At 39.1% G+C, this 21,754-nt stretch overlaps 2 protein-coding genes across 3 annotated transcripts; one reads left to right on the forward strand and one right to left on the reverse strand.

Annotated features, from left to right (window-relative positions):
• Positions 1–112: 112 nt before the first annotated feature.
• Positions 113–15,752, reverse strand: nckipsd (NCK interacting protein with SH3 domain). 2 transcript variants are annotated; one of them, XM_042504851.2, is made up of 13 exons: positions 15,331–15,752; positions 12,836–12,948; positions 12,541–12,751; positions 10,416–10,491; positions 9,670–10,211; positions 8,302–8,472; positions 6,648–6,734; positions 6,101–6,239; positions 5,128–5,208; positions 4,855–4,983; positions 4,213–4,302; positions 3,945–4,117; positions 113–2,737 (listed from the first exon to the last, which is right to left on the reverse strand). In XM_042504851.2, exons 1-13 carry the CDS (start codon positions 15,499–15,501, stop codon positions 2,513–2,515), a joined length of 2,208 nt encoding a protein of 735 aa, XP_042360785.2. In that variant the 5' UTR covers positions 15,502–15,752; the 3' UTR covers positions 113–2,512. The 2 variants fall into 2 exon arrangements, with proteins under 2 accessions (XP_042360785.2, XP_042360793.2); XM_042504859.2 differs by having other exon boundaries at positions 9,670–10,208; positions 15,331–15,751.
• A 1,685-nt stretch (positions 15,753–17,437) lies between these two features.
• ndufaf3 (NADH:ubiquinone oxidoreductase complex assembly factor) lies at positions 17,438–21,148 on the forward strand. The gene is made up of 5 exons (XM_042497807.2): positions 17,438–17,596; positions 19,294–19,489; positions 19,590–19,656; positions 20,016–20,116; positions 20,597–21,148. The coding sequence occupies exons 1-5, from the start codon at positions 17,508–17,510 to the stop codon at positions 20,702–20,704; spliced, it is 561 nt and encodes a 186-aa protein (XP_042353741.2). The 5' UTR covers positions 17,438–17,507; the 3' UTR covers positions 20,705–21,148.
• Positions 21,149–21,754: the final 606 nt, after the last annotated feature.

Genomic DNA, 21,754 nt, shown 5'->3' on the forward strand with positions numbered 1-21,754 from the left:
AACAGTGTGACCTACAACATGTTCACAAAACTCTGAATTAATGTTTAATTACATTGTTAGCTTCACCTAAATGCACTGTCCCACATTTAACAACAACCAATCCGACCACCTCCACTGTTAAAATATAGCTTTATTAGTTTTAATGTAACACAGTCGCAGCACTTTTGCAGACATGTTAATCACGGAAAGAAGAGACGCTCACCTCTCACGCCCAGGCTGTAAACAGACACACAAAGATTTAATGAATAAACACTCGGACATTAACTAAAAACTGATATCGTTTATGGATTCTACCATCTGCAGACAAGGAGGCCATGCCAGGGATAAAATCAGAGATGTTAAAGTGTAAAACGGGAGAACATCAATCACTACATCATGAGGAGGAAACAAGGAAAAGTACAAGTTGCTGTTAAAGTATTAAAACCACGAGGAGATAAAAGAAATGCCCTGTTTTCTCTCTCTATTGAATTTCAGCAGGAGCATCAGATAATAACTGGAAATGAACAACACTGACTAATGTTTTATCTTAAGTAATAACCGCAAAACATTTTCCCCTCCAGGAAGCCGCTTCAGCCAAGACTCAGTGTGTTACAGCGATATTACAAGTTGCTGTAGAAAGCCTTATTGCGGCACGGTAAAGTTTGAACGTGAATGCAACGTACAGACATTAATCTGTAAACAGCTGATGACTTCTGATGCTGGGGAGCTTTTGCATATGTAAGTACAGAGTGAACATCTTGGAGTGTTTGAGAAGCAGCAAAGAGAGAAAAGTACCACAGTGAGAAAACTGCAGACGGAGCCACAGGAGAGACTCGGTATGTAGCAGCAGGTTACTGAGATAAAAGCTTCATGATGATAACACACGAGTCAGTGTGCTTTTTTTCTCACTAGAGCAGTAAACTTGTTCAGCTTGTTCTACTTGACTGCAGTTGTAAGTATAATGAAAGAAGGGGTGAATGAATGTGGAAGTAAGTTTTTTTTAAGAGTATTATACTCTATTAAGAACATCATGCTTGCAGTAACACAGTAGTTTGGTCCCACTACAAGGACAGCACATAAAGTATTCTCACAACACTTCAAATAATGGCACCTTTGTCTGTAACGTGACTTTAAATCTGTCGTTCAAAATATTTTATTTGTTCTAAAAAAACAATTTAGTTTATTTAGTTTATATTTTGGTTAGAGTAAGGTTTAGTCGTGGTTGCTGTTTAGGCTCCAAGTACTATGAGTACATACAGTTAGTTCTTGTATGTTTTTAGGTCATTATTGCTGGGAATTCACTGTGAAACAGCTCCAAGGTTTGGCCTACATTTTGGCTATTTTTAATCTTCAAGTATGACTTAACCTAAAAGTTCTTTGTGCATTTGTTGTATTTTTCCCGATATTAAGGGGATAGTTCTATTTTTTTTAAATGGTGTTGCATGAGGTGCTTATCCACAGTCAATGTATTACCTACAATAGATGACAGTAGGCACGCCCAGTTTGGAGAAGCAGGCTGGAGTCCGTCACAGAAGCTAAGCAACGTACTGCTGTGGATGAGGGTCAGCAACAAAATGTGTTTTATCCACTTAAAAAAAGTACCACCCCAAAAACACTAGGGTGTGCTATATTTAGAGTATATTAATTGTTTTGCACATTCAGTCAGACATCTTATTGAAATGGACAAGCCGTTAACAGCTGCAGTTCCCATCTATACTCTCGTCAAAGCCACCAAATCCCATTAAGAAAAACAGTAATTTTAGCTCCCTGAACACAGGAGCTGCTGATCTGTCACTGCTTCAGTCAGTTTGTTAGTTATTTTGTATTATTGTGACTTTGGTGAATCAAAACTAACCTTTAGTCAAAAGTCACACAATAACAAGAACAAACTATTAGAGGTGGCAGTAGACCAGCAGCTCCTGTACTCAGCGATGTTAAATCACAGCTTTTTTTTAATGGAGTCTGGCTTTTAAGAGAGTCATATAATTGCTTCATTTCATAAAGCAATGAAAATACTGTCAATATAGTGTACAGTTGAACCAAAATTGATTTTTTAATTTTTTTATGGGACTTTTTTAAGTGGCTAAAATACATTTTGTTGCTCCACAGCAGTAAAACTGTTTGGCTTCCATGTCGGACTCTAGCCTGCTTCTCTAAACCGGGGGCATACTGACCACCATCTACTATTTTAAATATATTGTCAATAGATAAGTGCCCCATAAAATCTGAGTTAAAAAAATCTAAACTATATAAGAACACCAGAGAAAAAAAAATGCTATTTTCAAATAAAATCTGAGAAGGGAAAACTGTGAAAAACAGGAAAATCTTTCTTAGATCAACATCACATGCATGCTGCAGCTCTGGACTACGAGTCCTTTAAAACATTGGCAAAACTGATTAGCTTCTCTCTGCACAGGCTGGCACAGAAAACATGGCGTCCCATCAAACGTCAGCTCTCCTCTCTCAAGCTTTACTGTGCCTCCCTGCAGTAGACGGGAGCAGACTACAGTGTGTGAGCGTGATACTGATACGGTTAGTTCTGGTTCTCACAGATCTGTGGGAACTCCTTGTAGATCTGCTGTACAATTAGCTTATCCATCTGTTTCGCTGTGGCGCTCCCGTCATCCTCTCCTGGATCGTCCTCCTCCCTGAGAATCCTCTGCAGCACCCCCTGCAGGTCGGTCAGGCGGTGCTGGTGCTCGAGGTAATCCGTCGAGCGTATTATGGAGTGCATGAGGGAGAGATACTCCATCCTCAGCTTCACAGAGAGCGAGAGAGGAGACCATTATTTTTAGACATGGTAACAAGCTGTTGATTAGAAGATATCATTCAAGAAATAGTTTGACATTTTAAGAATAACATTTATTTACTTTCTTGCTGAGAGTTCGATGACAAGATCATTAAAGGTCCCGTGTGTGCGATTTAAAGACATATATTGGCAGAAATGGAATATGATATAATAAGTACGTTTTCATTCGCGTATAATCACCTGAAACTTATAATTGTTGTGTTTTCAATACCTTCGTATCAGCTACTTATCTAAATAGGGAGCAGGTTCTCCTCCATGGAGATCGCCACGTTGCACCGCCATGTTTCTACAGTAGCCCAGAATGGACAAACTTAACCCTGGCTCTAGATAGCGCCGTTTATATGTTCACACTGGCCACCGTAGTTACGAGCTCCTATGCAACGAGCAGTGTAGGGGAATTTTTTTTTTTTAAAACGAGAAACTGCTTTATTTAGTGTATTTACTAGTTTCAGTCACATGGTCTGTTTGTTTTGGACAGTATGAGACTTCTGCAGATGATTCAGCTCCTGATAAAAAACTCCTGAGCAATGAACACTGACCCGGGAGAAGTTTCAGCTGGCTGCAATCTGCAATCCTCACTGCTAAACGCCACTAAATCCCCCTAAATCTCACACACCGTTCCTTTAGCTACGAAGCTACTGTAAACCCTGTAACAGTATGGATTAACCCTGTAAAGCCTGATCAAATTGGTTTGATTTCTTAAAAAGAAGGCAGAGAGAAACTTGAAAAGAAATTACTCTAAATTTTGCAATTCACACAAAAAAGGGCTTTTTTAAAAGAAAGATATATATTTCTGATTTTTATAATTATAGTTTTCTGGACATTTTTTCCCAAGTTTTTAAAAAATAATTTCTAAATCAACTAATTTCTTTCAAATTGCTATCAATTTGCTCAGATTTAAAGGTTTAAATACTTGGGAAAGGCACCCCAACACAGCACAAAAAAGTGATGTTGATCCAGGTTTCAAAGGGTTAAACAAACAAGATTCAATCTGTTAATTAATGAGCTAAGCTGACCAGCTGCAGCTTATTGTACAGACATGAGAGTAGTATCAATCTTTTCACCTAACTCTCAGCAACTCTGTTTCCTAAAATGTGAAACTATTCTTTTAAAGCCTTAGAACAATCAGTATCTGTGCAGCGTGTCTAGGTCACACCTTGTCTCCAGGTGAAAGGTCAGATATTTGTCGAACGGCGATGTCGATCATCACCATCATGTCAGTGCGGTAGAAGATGTCAGCTGTCTCTCTGCTGGCGAAAACATCCTGCAGAAACTTGAGCACTGAGTGCGGTGCAGGCGGGGTGTGTTTGAACATACACACAGGGTCATCTGGAGAGCACGGGGGGGATTAAGTGATGACATCAGTAGACAGAAAGCACAGATATGTAGAAAAAGAGAAATATGACAAACGGGGGGTATTTTACCGCCTCTGTTCAGAAGGAGCAGCACTTTTTCTGACAGGAACTTGACATTTTTCTTCTTCAGCTCCTGCATGATCACATTGCTGCTGGGTGCTGGGTCACACAGAGAAGACACAAAAAAAGTACTAAAACTAAAGCAGGCAGTGTTGCAGTGTAAGATCAGATAAAGTACAATAATATTAATCCTACACCAGGGAAATTCATACTTTACAGCAGCTCAAGAGTCAGAAGCAGAGAAGGGGTTTGAGTGCACAAAAAAGGATAAAATATTACAAAGTACAAATTATATAAAATAAAAATTACAAAATAATATAAAACCGATATACAACATATACACCTTTCACTTATACTAGTATAGAACTATATTGTGCCTTAGTGCTCCTGTGAACCTTTTTAGGAAGACTTTTTGATTTATTGTGGCAGGAAAAGCACAGATATTATTATTAATTACTATTATGGTGGCTATAAGCAATGTCCGTGAGCCAGTATGCACAACACCGGGACCCGGGGATTGGCAATATAAATGGAATGCAGGCAGCCATCATTACTGTTATTAGTTATTATTTATAATACTTTGGCTGTACATTTACTGCCTCTAGAAGTCAATTTTCTGCCGTGAAAAGGGTCAACAGCAGCTGTTCTCACCTGTGTGGTGCAGGTTGAAGGACAGCAGGAGGTTGAGGAAGATGTCTGGCAGCTGCTCTGTGGGATCAGAGGGAAGCCCGTCCTCCACCACACCCAGCAGAAACTGAACAAAGTCAGCATTCAAGTGTTCTGAAAGCAGGAAGGGACAGGATTATGTCTTAAATACAGAACACATCTCTTTTTTTATTTAAAATTACCTTTTTTGGATTCTTTTGTGGTGACAGAACAGCTATACTACTGAAAGTATCACTCAGCAGCTTTATACATACATACCGTAGTGATGATATGGCACCTGTTCGCCCGTTGAGAAGATCATAGTAAGTACCAAAGCTGTGTAACACATCTTCTGGTGCTCTGAGGGAATAAAATAAGACAAAAGAAGAGTTACTGTGACTAATTTTAATCTTGGGCAGGGGCACCCATAATAGGAGAAAAAAGGAAAAGCGTCCTGGAGCCCTGATGCTGCGGGGGTTGCATAAAGGCCAGCAATATTCATGTTCATCCTCAATAAATGCAATGATAACCAAATTTTATTCTGAACCAAAATATTCACAATTACCTATTAAAACAATAAAAATAGCAAAAAATTGTTTCTTTAGTTAAATTTGGCCTGTTTGATAATCAAAACCCAAGCTCCTGAAAATACGATACGATACGATGCGATGCGATGCGATGCAATGCAATGCGATGCGATACGATACATCACGGACTATAATGCTCTGCCCACAAATGCTGTAAAACAAACTACATATGAACAAAACAGCCCTAAATTGCACATAATCTAAATTGCATGTACAAAATATTGCACGTACATTGCACATAACACATACTGCACACACCCTGTTATTAGAACATCATTAGACTATTGCACTATCCCTGCAGCTTTAAGCAGCATTGTTTAAAAGTTTGACGGAGGTCCAAACAAATTAGTTTTTATAATGATTGAGTTTGCAGTAGGGGACTCTGTATTCTCTGCCAGAGAGCGAGAGCTGGTATTGTGCGCGGAGAATGTGTGATGGGTCGATCATTATCCTCTGGGCTCGCAATGAGTCACTTTATTTGTGCACAACCATTGTGAAAAAAATAGTCCAGCACACAGCCATATGTTCGGGCATGCACTGACATAAATTAAGCAGATTTTGGGAGGCACTGCTCTTTGTTAGGAACCCAACCATTTCTGTGGGCGGGCCTAAGCTTGAGGAATACTACAGAGGAGCAAGAGACAGTGAAGAGTAAATGTCGCCACCTTGTGTGTCAGTCTGCAGGTCCCGGGCCAGCTCCATGGGGAGGATGGAGTTGAGGAGGGCAGAGATGAGAGAAGCATCCAGGCCACACATGGCCCCGAACACTTTGAGCAGCAGCAGACGCAGAGACACACGATGCTCCTGCACGGTCACATGATGGCAACAAAGAGCTGCTTCAAACACATGTACATTGAACATGCGCACTAACACTCTGATTACACAAAAACCCCATTGAGATCACAGAGACTTAAACTGAGTCCACTGTCGGTGCAGCAAAATGTTAGTTAGAAATATGTATTTAATAACATACTATTGTTGAACAGCTACAGGTGCTAGACCACAAGGACGAAAGAAAAATCATCTTTGAGTGTCACACTGATGTATTCTTAAGTAAACTAATAAAGTTGATGATAAAAAAAAGGATAAAGAATAAACTTTTAATAACCATAAGAGGAAATTAGATATTATCTTTATAGAAGTAATTAAAATACAGATTCGTTATAGATTCATTGTGTTTTAATAAAACATACTGCTGTCATGTCATCTTACCATCTGGTAATATGAAACCTGCGACAGCACGTTCTCATAGTCGTTGGCCTTGCACATCCTCTTACACACCTCTGGATCGGCGTCCGTCTGAAAAACGAAACACAGCTTTTTGTTGTAACAGTGATGATATAATAACATCAAAACTATGTAACTGCCTAATCTGCTGGACGGTCGTGGTCCCTGGACACACCAGAGGATTACAGACCCCATTAACAGCTCATCTGGACATCCCATCCCTCGGGTTCGTGACAAACTGCCAACAAAGAATATTTGGCAGCCTGGAGAGTTTTCAGATTCAGTCTTTAACGTCACTGTTAGATTCGTAAAGTCGTCTGAGCCGGTCTGATCCCATCAAACATGTCTGGTATTTACAGCAGACAGCTGGACGGGTCCTGTGGTCACATCAGAGACTCATCTCCAGAGAAAACTTTTCATTTCACAACAGTGAGGGTAAAGCATCGACAGCAATCCAGAAACCCGTCCCACCTAAAAATTTTTTACAGCTCTCACTGAAAATGATCTTACCTACATTTCAACATGTTACATGACTCTGCGTATTATTATACAATAACCCTTTAGATCACAAGAGTTCTTGTGTGTTTTTTAGTGTTATTTCTGTATGGTAAAGTCTATTGTACTGTTTGTGTTTGTTACTGTCCTGCTCGATTGTGTAACTTTTGTATTTTTTAACCGTTTTCTCATGTTTTGTTTCTAAGTAACTTATGGGAACAACAATTGTTGAAATTGATCCAGTTTTGAGCAACAGCGATGCTGCTAGCAGCCGTGAAAAAGGCTGCAATGTAACCACTTGGGGCATATTCAATATTCGTCCACTAAAAATGTTTGTTTTAACCACTGACAGGATGAGATTGTTAATAAAAGTGTCTGACATTATGGAAAAGATCCCTACAGAGATAGATTTTTCTGTTAAAAAATAAGGTCCTTCCTGTTTAACCAGGACCAGCATGGAAATGATCATCACCCAGACCCACCAGACTCCTTTTAAATAAACACAAATTCTATTATTATAAAACACACATCTTTCAAAGTTGACAGAAACAAAATAAAAATTACAAAAACTGTCTTGGTTTATCTTTCAACTGTTCCAACAATCACCAACTCTGATTGGTTGAAATAAACCCTTAATTCGCTCAGTTAGATGTGAAAATATGCTGGCCATATACACAGCAAATATACAGTTTATTTAAACAGAGTCTGGTGGGTTTGGCGATGGCAATCTAAGGCCTGTTTCTGTTAAAAAACAGGATCTTACTCTTAAACAGGTCTATCTCTGTAGAGATCCTTTCCATCATTTTGTTGGACACTTATACAAATCTTGTCAGTAGAAAAAAAAAGCACTTTTAGTGACATTCAGTGAGAATGTACAATAGCTCTTTAATGTTACATTGCAGCCTGTATCTTGGCTGCCAGCTGCAGCACTCTTGCTCAATACTGGACCAGTTTCAAAAATAATTTCTGTTAGTCTCTTTGCAACCTTAATTTTGAAGAGTGCTATATAAATAATTCTTAACTTATTTATGTCTCAGACACGTGGAATCAATTTTCTTCATCTCCTTTCACTCAGAAAACAGATGCCATACAGACTGTTACAAAATGTGTTGTTACGGGACGTCACCAGCTCGTTGCACCGTACCAGAATCTTCAGCAGCTCCTCGAGGTAGCACGCGATGAGAGCGTGGTCTTCATGAAGTGCCCAGCTACGCTGCTGAGAGTCGTCCCGGTGACGGGTGAGGTCGCTGAAGATCACCTCCAGCCTCTGTTCATCATGACACACCTGGCCCTGCGGCAGCGCTGCACTCAGATCCTGCAGACACATTAAACATCATGACACACCTATTTCTGCTATAACTTGAAATACCAGTACAGAGGAATATTTTCTACGCTCTGACACAGAAAGTAACCTGGTATACAGCCAGCACAATTTCAAACTGAACACACAATATTATAATAATTAATTCAGTATCTGACCAAATGTCTCCCCTTCTGTACCTGAGATATGACGTCAAATAAAGGCCTGAAAAGTGTTTATGCAGAACATTTTGATGTCACAGTGAAGCTGACCTTTGACCTTTTGGATAAAACTTCATCATTTCATCCTTTAAAACATTTGTGTGAAATTTTGTATCAGCTAGCGTTTAAATTCTTGATTTATGGCCAAAAATATGTTTTGAGAGGTTACAGTGACCTTTGAACATCAAATTCTAATAATTTCATCCTTGATTGGATGTTTGTGCTAAATTTGAAAAAAATCACTGAAGGCGTTGTTGAGGTATCACATTGATGAGAATGAGACAAATGCAAGGTCACGGTGACCTTGGCCTGGACATCAAATTTGAATCAGTTCATTGTTAAGTCCAAGTGGATGTTTGTGCCAAATTTGAAGACATTCCCTCAGGGCGTTCTTTAGATACCGCGTTCACAAGAATACGACATACTTAAGGACGGACGTACGCACAAATGGACAAAACATAACGCCCTCAGTTGCACAAAACAACACACACAAGCTAAAAAAAGATTTGAGCTACAACCCTCAATTAAGTCTTATTTAAAACGTTTTGTATTATAACTGAGTGCTCCTGATCTAAAAGCACACTGCAGCGACCTCTAATAGAGTATTTAAGGTTTCATAATTGGATGAGGTCAGACTCTGCTCACGTGTCACCATGTAAATACAGGATGTTTCCAAAAGCTGACAGTGATTGCTGTTACAGGTTACATAACACAGTTCCCACTATTAACCACCTTACACCCACAGGAAGAAAACAGAAATGTCTGCCAGAAAAGATTCAGCATTTTCATTTCACTCGGCCAGGTTTGTTTTTAAAAACAGGAAATGAGTGAGTGATACTGTGCGTACTGTCCCCTGCGCCTCAACACAACTCTGAGAAATGTCAGCTAAATGCAGACTGAGCTGTAACTCTACACGACACCGGCATTCTCCTTTAAGCTGGCGGGGCTCCAGGATGCTGAATCCACATGATGTAATGAAAACAAATCTGACCTTGCTCTCCACCAGCGAGAGGAGAACCTGCTCCAGATCAGAGGAGAACTGAGGTAAGGCTGTCTGCAGATGGCCGACCACCACGCCCACGGCGACCCGCGACAGCTCGTAACTCAAGTCGGTGTTCTTCCGGACCAGCTCGATCAGTTCAGCCCCAATAGTCATGGGAACTGGCTCGGAGGTAGCGGGGCTGCCAGGAGGGCTTTCAGCGACAGACGGGGGGGCAACAGGCCATTCACTCTCTGGCTGCTCCTCAACAGCAGGCTGCGAGGGAGGAGGGGTGGGTTTGGGAGGCTGTGGAGCCGGGCTCTTTTTTGCAGGAGCTGACTGAGGAGGGGAGTCAGAGGGAGGCACGTCCAGAGGCGGCGCAGAGGGCTTCACACGGGATGGCACAGGAGGAGGAGGGGTGCTGGAAACACTTGGCAAGCTGACCTCAGAGGAGACCGGTGAGTGGGAGGACTCTAAAGAGGTGGTGCTGATCGAGAGGGAGGTGGCAGGGGACGGAGGGAGAGAGGACACTCTGGAGGGGACCTCCGGCTCTGCTGACAGAGAGAAAGAGAGAGAGTAAGCGAGCTCCAGTTTCAGAGCGGAGAGCGAACAGGAACTTCTTGACTAAGAATAGAGTGTTTGTGAAGCGCAGAGCTGAAAGCTGCGCTGTGATCTGTGACTCTGTCGCAAACTTGTAGGTGATGTTGTGAATACTGAGTTGTAAAATGTGTCCACACTGCTGCTCTCTGAGTTCTCACCTAGACGCCGGCTGTTTCGCTGTTTCTCAGGGGGGGGCGGGGTGATCGGAGCCGCACGTCGAGGTTGAGGAGGCACCTGCAGGAGAAGAGGATGGAAGTGAAAGTGCCTGCAACACCAGGCTCACAGACAGCTTCACCCTGCAGGTCATGAGGCTTTTCAGCTCTACTTGTTGTTCAAGTACCATTATGTTGCCACTTTACTCAACTTTTTTACAAACTGTAGACACGTCTGTGTATATATATATTAGTCCTTTGAAACCTGTGCAATTTGGCCTGTTTTCTGTCAAAAAGATGGGAAGAGGGACATGGGCAACACAAAGAAATGACACAAAAATAAGCAAAACAAAGTTAGCAAAAAATTAAAAAACACATGAAAAATTAAGAAAGAGAAAGTAAGAAAAAAACAAAGTAAATGACCTGGAAAACGTGTTTAAAAATTATATTATAAATTATATTTCTAATTGAATTTAAATTTAACAATTTAATTTCATTTAATATTTTTCTCATTTTCTTGCAACTTGTGGATTATTTATTACCAAGTTGCTAGTTGCCTTTTTTCCCATGTTACTGAAAGAAATCACACCAATTTTCTTAGGGTTTAAAGGTTTAAATACTTGTAAAAGGATGTCTAAAAAGCAGCAAAGGGAAAGTTGTTTTTTTCCAGGTTTCAAGAAATTAATAACTTCTCACTGTGCATACATTTACCACATTCCTGCTTTCATTCAGTATATTTATTCACAATTACTGTCCACCTGTCTACCACAAATTATCAATCATCACTCAGGCAACATCAGTACATACAAAACTGTGCAATACTTCCTGCATGCAATAATGTGAATCCAGGTCGTCTATTTATTATATTTTTCTTTTACTGTTTTTTTAATCATATTGGTCTGTGTATAATACTGAAACTTCTTTCTTTACACTATCCTCTTTACTACTCTTATCTTATTTTATCTTATCTAGTAGCATTTACTACAATATCTTTTCTCTCTCCAACCAGTTTTTTTTTCAATACCGCAGACAACCATATGTACACAGTATGATAAACGTCAATTTTCATACCAGGACAGAGACTTTCAGCCCCTGTATGTATTTTTCTTTATTGCACAATGTGAGCATATTTAGTTATATCTGTTATAAAAGAGGCTTTCCCTGGTGATGCCAGGATGGTTTCACATCTTTTAGGATCCATTCTGTAACATCTCTCAGTCTCCTAATAATCATGTTTTTATCAATGAACAGAACACTTTTATCCTAAAGATGGGCTGCATTTTGACCTTGACATGCATTAAACCTTTTCTGATAAAACTGATCAGACACCAATCCCTAGTTGCAAATATCTGCCAGGTAGAATATTAATGCAGATGAGTTATGTTTAATTGGGAGCCTCAGGCATGTTCACAGACTGATAACTAATGAGATACAGTTGCAAAAAAACTTTGTTTATATAGCAGCTTTTTAAAGATAAGTTAGAGGCACTTTAAAAAAAGCATAATGGAGAAAGTTTGAGTTAGAAAGGTCAGAGGTGACAATAAATAAAAACAAGGTAAAGTAAGGACATTACTGACAGCCAAATGTAAAAGATGTGAAATTAAGCAAAAGCCAAAGACAAAAGTTGGTTCAAAAGAAATACTTCACATCAGAAAATGATCATTTGTTTGTCAAAAAACCACCTGCTTACTATTTTTAACACAGCAGATGCACAACTCATCAGTGCATGAAAGTGTTTATGCAGAAGTGTTTTAAATAGTACGATTTAAGCAAAAATGTGTGTGTTTGTCAAGTACTGAGCATATTGCTGGATAAATGAGAATTACATTTTACTGTTTGAGTTTGTGAACGGATGTTTAGATATAGTTTTTCTGTTGTTAAACACACAGACCCTCATGACTTTTACTCCACATGTGTGTTCACTATTTTTTATTCTACCTTCACAGTGGAAGCATGCAAGAAAAATGTCTTTTTTTTTTTGAATCCAAGGTAACACAAGAGAAATAATTAATATACAATTCATTATTTAGGAGATGAAGAATTCCTTTGAGATCCTTTTTTTTTGTTGTTTTTGTATCCATGCTGTGATTTCAAATAAAACATTTAAATGTGTACTGTAAGAGTGAGTTACCTGATAAAAGCCCTGCTCTGCCTGCATACTGTCCATGCTTCCTGACAACGGCACGCTCCCCTGTCGTCCATAGTCTCGGTTAAGGCCGTTGGGTGGAGGAGGAGTTTGACTGAGAGATATTTCACTGCTGGAAGAGGGGAGACCTTGTTTGTGACCAGGGGACGAGGAACTTCGTCGTGCAAGCGTCTCCTTTCTGTGATGGATCAGCTTTCTACAACAACAGAGGAGGAAATTGATTTATGAACAGAACATGTCAGAATCAGTATGTCATCCAATAATGTGCACCTGGACTCACTGTAGCACATCTCTCTGTTCCAGGTTGTATTTGCCTCCGTTCTTTAAGGCCACATTGTGGATTCCTTCGATTGCTCTGTCAATAGACTGCAACACCTCATCCTGCTCTGGAGCCTAACACAGAGAGAGACAGAGAGGAAATAGGGGGCAAATTAAATATTCATTAACAGGATTATTAAATTTTAAACAAAAAGGAACAGACTTGTGGCTCGGAGACATGCATGACTCCAAGCAGGAACAAACTAGGGCGATTATCTAACAAAAACAGCCTTTTAACCAGTGTCACACAGTGAGGCCTCACATTAAACCTCCACAGCCAATGTCATTAAAATGTTTTTTAAATTTCATTAAATGTAAAAAAAACAAATGAAAGTGAAAGTGAAATTGAAAATGATGCTAAAACACAGTCAGATACAAAAAAGAAAATAAAAAACAGTAGAGGTAACAATTGTAAAATCAAAGGACAAAAAAAACAAAAAGGCAACAAAAAAACCCCCAAAAGACAAACAATGAGATAAACAAATAAGGAGTACTAAAGAGCAAGGTAGGAGATGTTAAAAGAGCAAGGATATGAATATACATGTAAAGAGGTTTTGGCTTTACTATAGATTTTTTACATGTTTTAGCAACTTGAGCAAGTTGGCAAAGTTATTTATAAATTGAAATGAAACAGGGAGTACATCCTTTCCATTTACACATATGAATGTGATATTTACCCATAATAATCCCAAAGAGTCTGAAATGTTTGCTTCCAGGTTGTCCATAAAATAAATTATATCTAAGTAACTAAATAAGGATGTATTATCCATTTTTAATGACAGCCAGATGTGAATCACAACAAAACAATTATACATATAGATAATTAAAAGATAAATGGTTGATTGTTTCACTTTCAGAGCAACAAACATTGCAAGGGTGGACTTCAAATGTAACCCTTTGAAACCTGGGCAAATTGACTTGATTTTTCTTAAAAACATGGGGAGAAGGCAACGAGCAACTTAACACGAAATTACTCAAAATTAGAGAGAAATTTGTTAAGAAAAGAGTTACAAGAAAATGACCTAAAATAAGCCCCCCAAAAGAAAAAAACACAAGAAAAATAGAAGAAAAAAAATAGTTAAGTTGAATTAAATAAAATAAAAAAACAGAAAATAAACTGGAAAAAAATGCTAATATACACTCACATATATGTAACATTTCTGGACATTTCCCGTTTTTGTCACAAATACATTTCTAATAATTTTATCTCTCACCTAAACTAATTTTCAGGCGATTTTCTTGTCATTATTTCCTAATTTCCTACAAAATTAGAAAACAAAGCTTACTTTCTTGTGAGGCAACTCTTGCTCATTGCCTTTCTCCCCACGTTTTAAAAGAAACCAAATTAATTTTCTCAGGTCTCAAAGGTTGCAATGCTTGTGAAAGGCGTCTGGACACAGCACAAGAAAGCTGATGCCAGTCCAGGTTTCAAAAGGTTAAATCTCTTGAGAAGAAAATCACTCGCAGGGTATATTGCTGATACAATTTTTAAGTGGGTTTCTTCTATTTTAGGAGCAACAGGACATGGAAGATTAAATGAAAAGGACTTTTTTTCCTAAAAGGGAAACTTATATTTTGTCATAAATCAAGTTAACACCAACTTTTACAGAGGGTAAGCAAAGTGTAATCAGAGAAAACTGCAAAGCGCAAGGTGAAGGAGTGGGTACTGCCTTACAGATTTAGTCAAACCCTTTTCTTGAGACGGTAATGTTAAACTTTCTGGAAACATCTTCACGAGATAATAAGTTTCCATTTGAACTCAGTTCATGAACAACAGGAGAGAGCATTCCTATCCTGCCTGTGTGTGAGGCTGTGATTTCACAAAATGCATGCTCTGACTAGTTGACTGTATGTCTGAGTCCATGGAGAGAGGAGTCTCCTGACTGCAGCACAGCTCATGAGGGTGTGTCTGAGAGAAAAGCTCTGTGGAGGGGTGCAGCTACTTACAATAACAACAAGAGTTGAGAAAATGATAATAAACTGGAGCTGTATCCACAGCAGGAGCAGATGAGTGTGCCACTGGAGCAGAAACAATGGCTTTCTGTCTTGCTGGTCTTTGATCCCCGAATCTGTCCTGTCTCATATCATCCTCCTATCCTGTCATGTCCCATCCTCTCCTGACTCCTGTCCTGTCCTATCCTACATCTCTCTCCGTCTCTGTCGCAGTGAGCAGCTGCACTGCAGAGGGCCATGATGTCCCAACATAATGCAACCTTTCCAATAATTTATGGGCTCTTCTGCAAAGCGTGCATTTTCTTCCTTACAGTAACGAGCAGTGAGCTTCAGCCTGGCCTGAATACTGCATACAGTACAGCCATCCGTCTCTGCCGATCCCATCAATGCAACCGTAACGTTACTACGCATTCACTGGATTTCACTTCACCTCAGGGTGCAGTGTGACACGCTCACCGCTTGTATTCACTGAGACAAAAAGAGTAAACAACTGTTTTTTTTCACCTGAATTTTTTCGATGTATGATGACGGGATGTAGCCGGTTTCCCCCGAGCTGCAGCGGGACCCCAGCCACCAGTGTTTGTTGCTCCTCTCCAGGATTAGGAAGCTCTCTCCGGCCGCGAAGTGCAGCGAGTTGGGCTCCGCGGATCGAAAGGCGTACAGAGACCGGTACATACTTTAATGTCACTTTAACGAGCCCAAACCACCAGAAACAGCTGGAGAACCGCCGTCAGACGATAAGGAGTCTCCGAGTGGGAATATCTGCTCTGTCGGAGGTGATTTAAAGAGTCTATGAAGGCATGGCCCCGGCGGTTGATCTCTGCTGTCTATTTACAATGTAGCTGGATCATCTGACCCGGGACTGGTCCCAGTAAACCCCGCAGGGGGCGCTGCTGCTCCCTGAACACGCCCCCCAGACATTTTAATCAAAGGCAGAGCAGCCGGTACTCGACCATTGAGACTAGTGTGATTATTATACAGCACATTTTATATTTATCTATTTATTTATAAAGTTTATTTGATAGCGACAATGCGAATTAAGATAGTAGCCTACAACTTCCACATGTTACTAACAAGCGGCAGTAACTGATGTTTCACATATAGAGATTATAGTTATTACTAGTTTTTAAATATTTAGGTTACACACAATAACCGTTATGGTTAAACTTCAAGATTACATAGAATTATAATTACAGTTACAGTGATAAATAAATAATTAAGTAACATTTTAAAAAGACACCAATTTCAATGTTATACAGCCACAACACTCAGCTAAGACATTATAAAATAGTAAAAAAAAAAAAAAAAAATGCTCACATTTCTGATTTTGCTTCACCCAACCTTTAACATTTTTGTTAAAAATCTTAATGTCTTGATCTTTTGATTTGATTTATTAAGCACATGTAAAAGAAACAGCAATGTTATACATTTCAATAAAAGGAGACATGCAGGGGAAACCCAGAAAACCCTCAAGGGGCTTGACAAGTGAGGTTCTCCATGAAACTATCAATCAGCACATACAGTCTTAGCACTGATAAGAAAAAACAGATATAAAATTGTTTTTTAAAAAATATAAATATATAGGCCATAATAAACAGGTAGATGAGCACAAAGAAAGTTATGTAAAGAAAAAGAAGAGAAAACGAAAAAACAAACAAAAAAAACCCTCAGTCTTAATTTGATTTCGGTTGGTATCGTGACAAACTTGGCACAAAGGAGACATTTCATTTGGCTGCAAGCAACCTCAACAGCAGATGCCACTAAATCCAACACGACCTTTAAGACTTACCCTCAAAATCTTATACATCAGTGCATCAGTTATACTTGTGCCATCAGAAACCACTGATCAGTTATACATAGCCATAACCACATTTACTATATTGCATTGCATTTTGCACATTTCTGTGCAAACTACCATTCCTGAAAACGCCACAGCTTTTTTTTCTTTTTGTAAAAATACTGATATAATGCACATCTTCATTAATGCTATATTTAAAATCATTTTATAACTGTATTTTATTCTATATTTACATTTCTTAATTCTGGGCTATTGAGAGACAACTATGGGTGTGTAATTTGCTAAATTATCTAAAAATATCTTACTATTAATTAAATCAAACACACATACACATTACTATAGAATATTTGCAGGAGTAAACAGCAAATGATCCAGAGTCTAAAAGAGCATTTCTGTTGGTTTGATGAGGGAAATATAAGATATCTAACCTTTTATACTGATCCCAAAATGTGTGCCCTTAAGGCTGACTTCTAATATTTATTGCGTTGTATATCAACTCAGTTTTTGGAGGTTTAGAGGTGACAGTTTTTCAATACATTTATATGTGTAAATGTAGGGACATTAACATTAGTTCAGCTAACAATAGCCACGTTAGCTTGGCATTTAACTGATGATATCAGTTAACCTACATTTAAAAACATAAATATCATTAGCTTTTACCAACAAAAGCTGGAAATCAAGATTTCACTACTTTTTTGCTGAACACGATATATTAAATGTCTATGATAAATTTAATTGCGTAAAACGCGATAAATTAACATTAAATGACATTTTTATTTAACCTGAAAATGTTCGATTTGTCCTTACACAACACCGGAAACAGCCGGCTGGTGTCACTCAGAAATCTGTCCCCCTTGTGTGTCGCCGGTTGAACTCCGTCAACATGGCCAGCGCGATGTGCGCCAGATTCCTCCTCCAGAGATCAACACAGGGCTTTCTCTTCTCCCCCAGGGCAGCACCCGCTTTATCAAGGTATGTTAATATGTCTATTTAAAGATAATGAATGGTTTAAGGTGAATATTTTAACTGAGCAGCGTCGCTTAAACAACTGTCCCTAATTTTGACTTTCCTCCTCTGAGTGTGTGTAGACGAGGACATTATGAAGTCATGTTGTTGTTATAAAATGCCTGAACTGTCACAGGAGTGGGAGATGCTGGAATGAAAAATAGTTTTATTCAACAGCGGCTATTTTTAATTATTATTTCTAATTATTATTTCTATTAAAAAATAAACATTAAAGTCATGGATTTACACTGCAGGTCATATCATGTCACTGAATGACACGAACTCTTTGTCTTTGCACACGCTAAAAACTGCTCAGTCCAGATGTAAAAGAAAAAAAAAGTCACTCAACGTTTGGGGAAAAAATAAAAAAAAAAAAAAAAAAGAACTCAAGTTACGTACATAAAAAATAAAAATAAAATAAAACCACAAAAGACAAATGACAAGAAACACACTGTGCAGAACAAGTGTCCAGTCAGTGAGCATTAATAAAAAACAGCAACAAAAAAACCCACCAAGAAATACACTTTTTAGACTTTCAGTGTTGACAAGACACCTGCAATTGATGATAAGCCCATAGTTCTGTGTGGCCAAACACAGTACAGTTGTCTTTTAACAGTAACAGTTTTTCAATAAGCAATATAAATCAACATTTTGTGTGTGAAAAGGAGAAGGAAGAAGCAACTTGTCTAGTCCTACTCCTTTTCTATTCTAAACCATTAATACACAATCATAAACCTATAATACAACATATGCCCCACCACACTAAACCACTCTCTTCATGCTCATATATATATATATATATATATGAGCATGAATATATGTATGTATAATCAACAACACTACCAAAAACGAAATGAAGAAAACCATTCATCATTAACATTACTCTTGAGATATTCCAAGAACATTTTTGTATATTGCCAACAAGTAGATTGTTTCTTGCTTTTTACATTATTTATGCAGTCTTGAATTCCACCAGATCCATGAATTTCACTGCATGTGACTTTAAAAACAAACTGACAGTATGTTCCTGAGACGTCTTCCCCTTCATTATAACTCCAAGATTGTTTTATCAGAAACGAGCTCTGAGCTCTGAGCACATTTGCACATCAGAGAGCATCTCTGGCTCCATCTGGTGGAGCCAGTTGTTCAGTCTTGAGGCCGGGTCCCGTCATGAGTCCTCTGCTGTGCTGCTTTAAAAAACCAGCTGGTGATGAAAGTAGTTAACTGTAAAAGTGCAGCGTTTCACATCTCAGAAAACACACGGTTGCATAACTTGCTCATATTTTTGTAACAGTCAGGAAGACAAAGAGTAAGAACAGGCTAAATTTTGCTGCATCTCCTTAGATGAACAGAAGTGTTTGTTTCTTGGCTGCCTCTTTTCTGCAGAAACAGGCCTAAAGCTTTTGGCTCTCAGCCCTGTCAGTAGGCTGGCACTCGATTTTTGGCTTTTAAACTGGGCCACATGGCAACAGTTCTGCAGTGCAGCCTGTTTTTTTTTGTTTTTTTTGTGAAATGTGGGGAAGTGATGGAGAACGTGCAGAGATAAGATCTGTGCGTGAACAAAACGTTAGTATCATTAACTCTCACACAAATAACAGCACATGACTAGTCTTTATACCTAATCTGACACTGGTTCTAATCGTTTTACCTGTCTTTTATTCCAGCCCATTTCTGTCTCGTGCACATAGACTGGGACCCAGCGATGATGAAATGTACCAGCGTACTACAGTGTCTGTCATGCAGAAGGAGCCGGGCAGCGGGGCCATGATCCAAAGCTACAGCTCCAGAGGATTCAACATCGACGGCAACAAGGTGTTTGGGCCGTGTGCTGTGCTGCCTCCTGCTATCCTCCAGTGGAATGTGAGATTAACAGCCAACCTGCCCTCACAGTTCTCAGTTTGTTGATTGATTTTACAAAACTATCTGTATGTTTATTATTTTAAATCTCTCCTCTCTGCAGGTCGGCAGTCATAAAGACATCACAGAAGAAAGTGTCTCACTTTTCCACATGCTTGAACCAAGAATAGGTAAAAAAAAATAGAACGCATACAGATGGGTGACAAATAAAAAAAATGAAAAAACAAGCAAAGTGTGATGAACACCACTCTAAGATGTTCAATTATTTAGTGTTTTGATGATTCAACCCACGTGTTAAGTTAGGTTGAGCTCTGGTGACTGTGGAGGCTGTAATACATGATTCAGGTCATTTTCATGTTCATTCAGCAAGTCAATGATGTTTGTCCTGTATGGCAGCATTTTAATTCATTATGTTATTTCACAGTTTGTCCATTTTTGTTTTTTTTTTGTCACTCTACATTTATATAGGATGTGTTTCACTGAAAAAAGTCCTGGTGTCATTTGACTTATTTTCTTGTTGTTTATGCAGAGATTCTTGTGCTGGGTACAGGATCACGTGTTGAACGAATTGACCCCTCAGTCCTCGCTCTACTCAGGCGTAAAGGCATCGCTGTGGAGGTGCAAGACACGGTACAGTATGCTCAGAGACTCAGAGTAGTTGAGTGCACAAGTTCTTCATGACTGCATAAAACCCATTAAAGACTTTCAGTCCGATGACTTAAAAGTGGAAACTTTTCAACATCCCTTTAGATTTTCCTCAGAGCCTAACAACTACCAACAATACAGGACACACCACATTTTTTTCCACAGTTACTTCGATTGTTCCACCATCTGCCATTTCCATACTGGGGATAGTAACTGGAAATTATTTACAGTGGCACTCTCTGGTAACTGGGATAGCTACTGATAGCTGTTAGGGAAAACAAAAGCGCAGTTTAACTTGTGCAATGGTTGATGCACTTCGTTTTGATGGCCGATGGTGTCATTATTCTATAGCCATTACATTGTGCAATTAATATTGACTTCATAATGATAAGTTAAAGCAAAACAACTAATGGAGCTGTTCAAACTCACCTTCTGTTTTTCTATTTCTTTATTGCTGTTTTGCAGCCAAATGCATGTGCAACCTTCAACTTCCTGTCCAATGAGCGCAGAGTGGTTGCCGCTGGTCTGATCCCTCCACCTGTCAGCACAGCGCTGGAAGTGAAACAGGAATAAGTGTTACGATGTCGTCAGAAAGTAGGACTGATTTCTGAGTGATCACAGGCCTGTGGGTTGGTCATTTACCTTCTGCACAAAAAAATGTCCAAAGGAAACAAACTCAGTGACATCCTGCTCTGAAGAATCACTGTATTTGGCCACAGCTGTTATTTTTGGGAGATGAAGGTGTTAAAAGAAGCCGCTGTCACCCAGTGGTCTGTTGATGTTCCTTGGATGTGGAGTTTTCTGTCACATCTATTGCACTGAAATCCAGGTGTAGGAGTGAGTGTGACTGTGCTTGAGTGTACATAGTGCGTACAAGTGCTCAGATGTCGTCTCTATGATTGAAATATACTGTATATTTAAAAGCTTTATATGCATCAAACAATAACTCAAGTGTCATTTAATGTGTTTTCATGCATAACATACATGTACAATAAAACCTAAATGGAATTTTTGTCATCAAATACACAAAGAGTTGCTTTTGTCAGTGCAGCAAAAAAAAATGGATCTGTATGTAAAAAGCAAAAGTTCTTCGTGTGTGAATGTGTTGCAGCCCTCCAGCCGAGGTGCGGGTGGCAACTGTCCTTCATTCGGATAAGCCTCTTTACTCCGTGCATCTGCGCCTTCAGCAGCACTGCCACCTACAAGCTGCCTGTGTGCAGTATATGACATCATTACAGTAGCTTTGTCCTTCTCACACATAAGCTCCCATAGATAAGAAAATCCACAAATCCTCTACACATCACCAGGATTCATCTCGTAATCAGCTGCCTCTGTGCCACATGGCCAGCGTCAGTCTGAATATTTAAATCCCCCGTCAATCACATGCAGGGTGGTTTGTGATTACTTTTACCTGCTGCTGATTGTGTTGTGTTGTGGCTTAACCCTTTGAAACATGGATCGACATCACTTTTCCTGTGCTTCATTCAGACACCTTTTCACACTGTGATTTGCAAGAAATTAGAAATGTAGAAAATGATTTTTACAAAGCAAGGGGAACTTTTTTAAGTGAAACTTTATTTTTGTTCTAATTATATAAAAAAAATTGTTTTAGAGAATTATTCA

The sequence above is a fragment of the Plectropomus leopardus genome, chromosome 2 (genome assembly GCF_026936395.1).
Source record: "Plectropomus leopardus strain MGB_pleo_1.0 chromosome 2, ASM2693639v1, whole genome shotgun sequence".
Taxonomy (NCBI): domain Eukaryota; kingdom Metazoa; phylum Chordata; class Actinopteri; order Perciformes; family Serranidae; genus Plectropomus; species Plectropomus leopardus.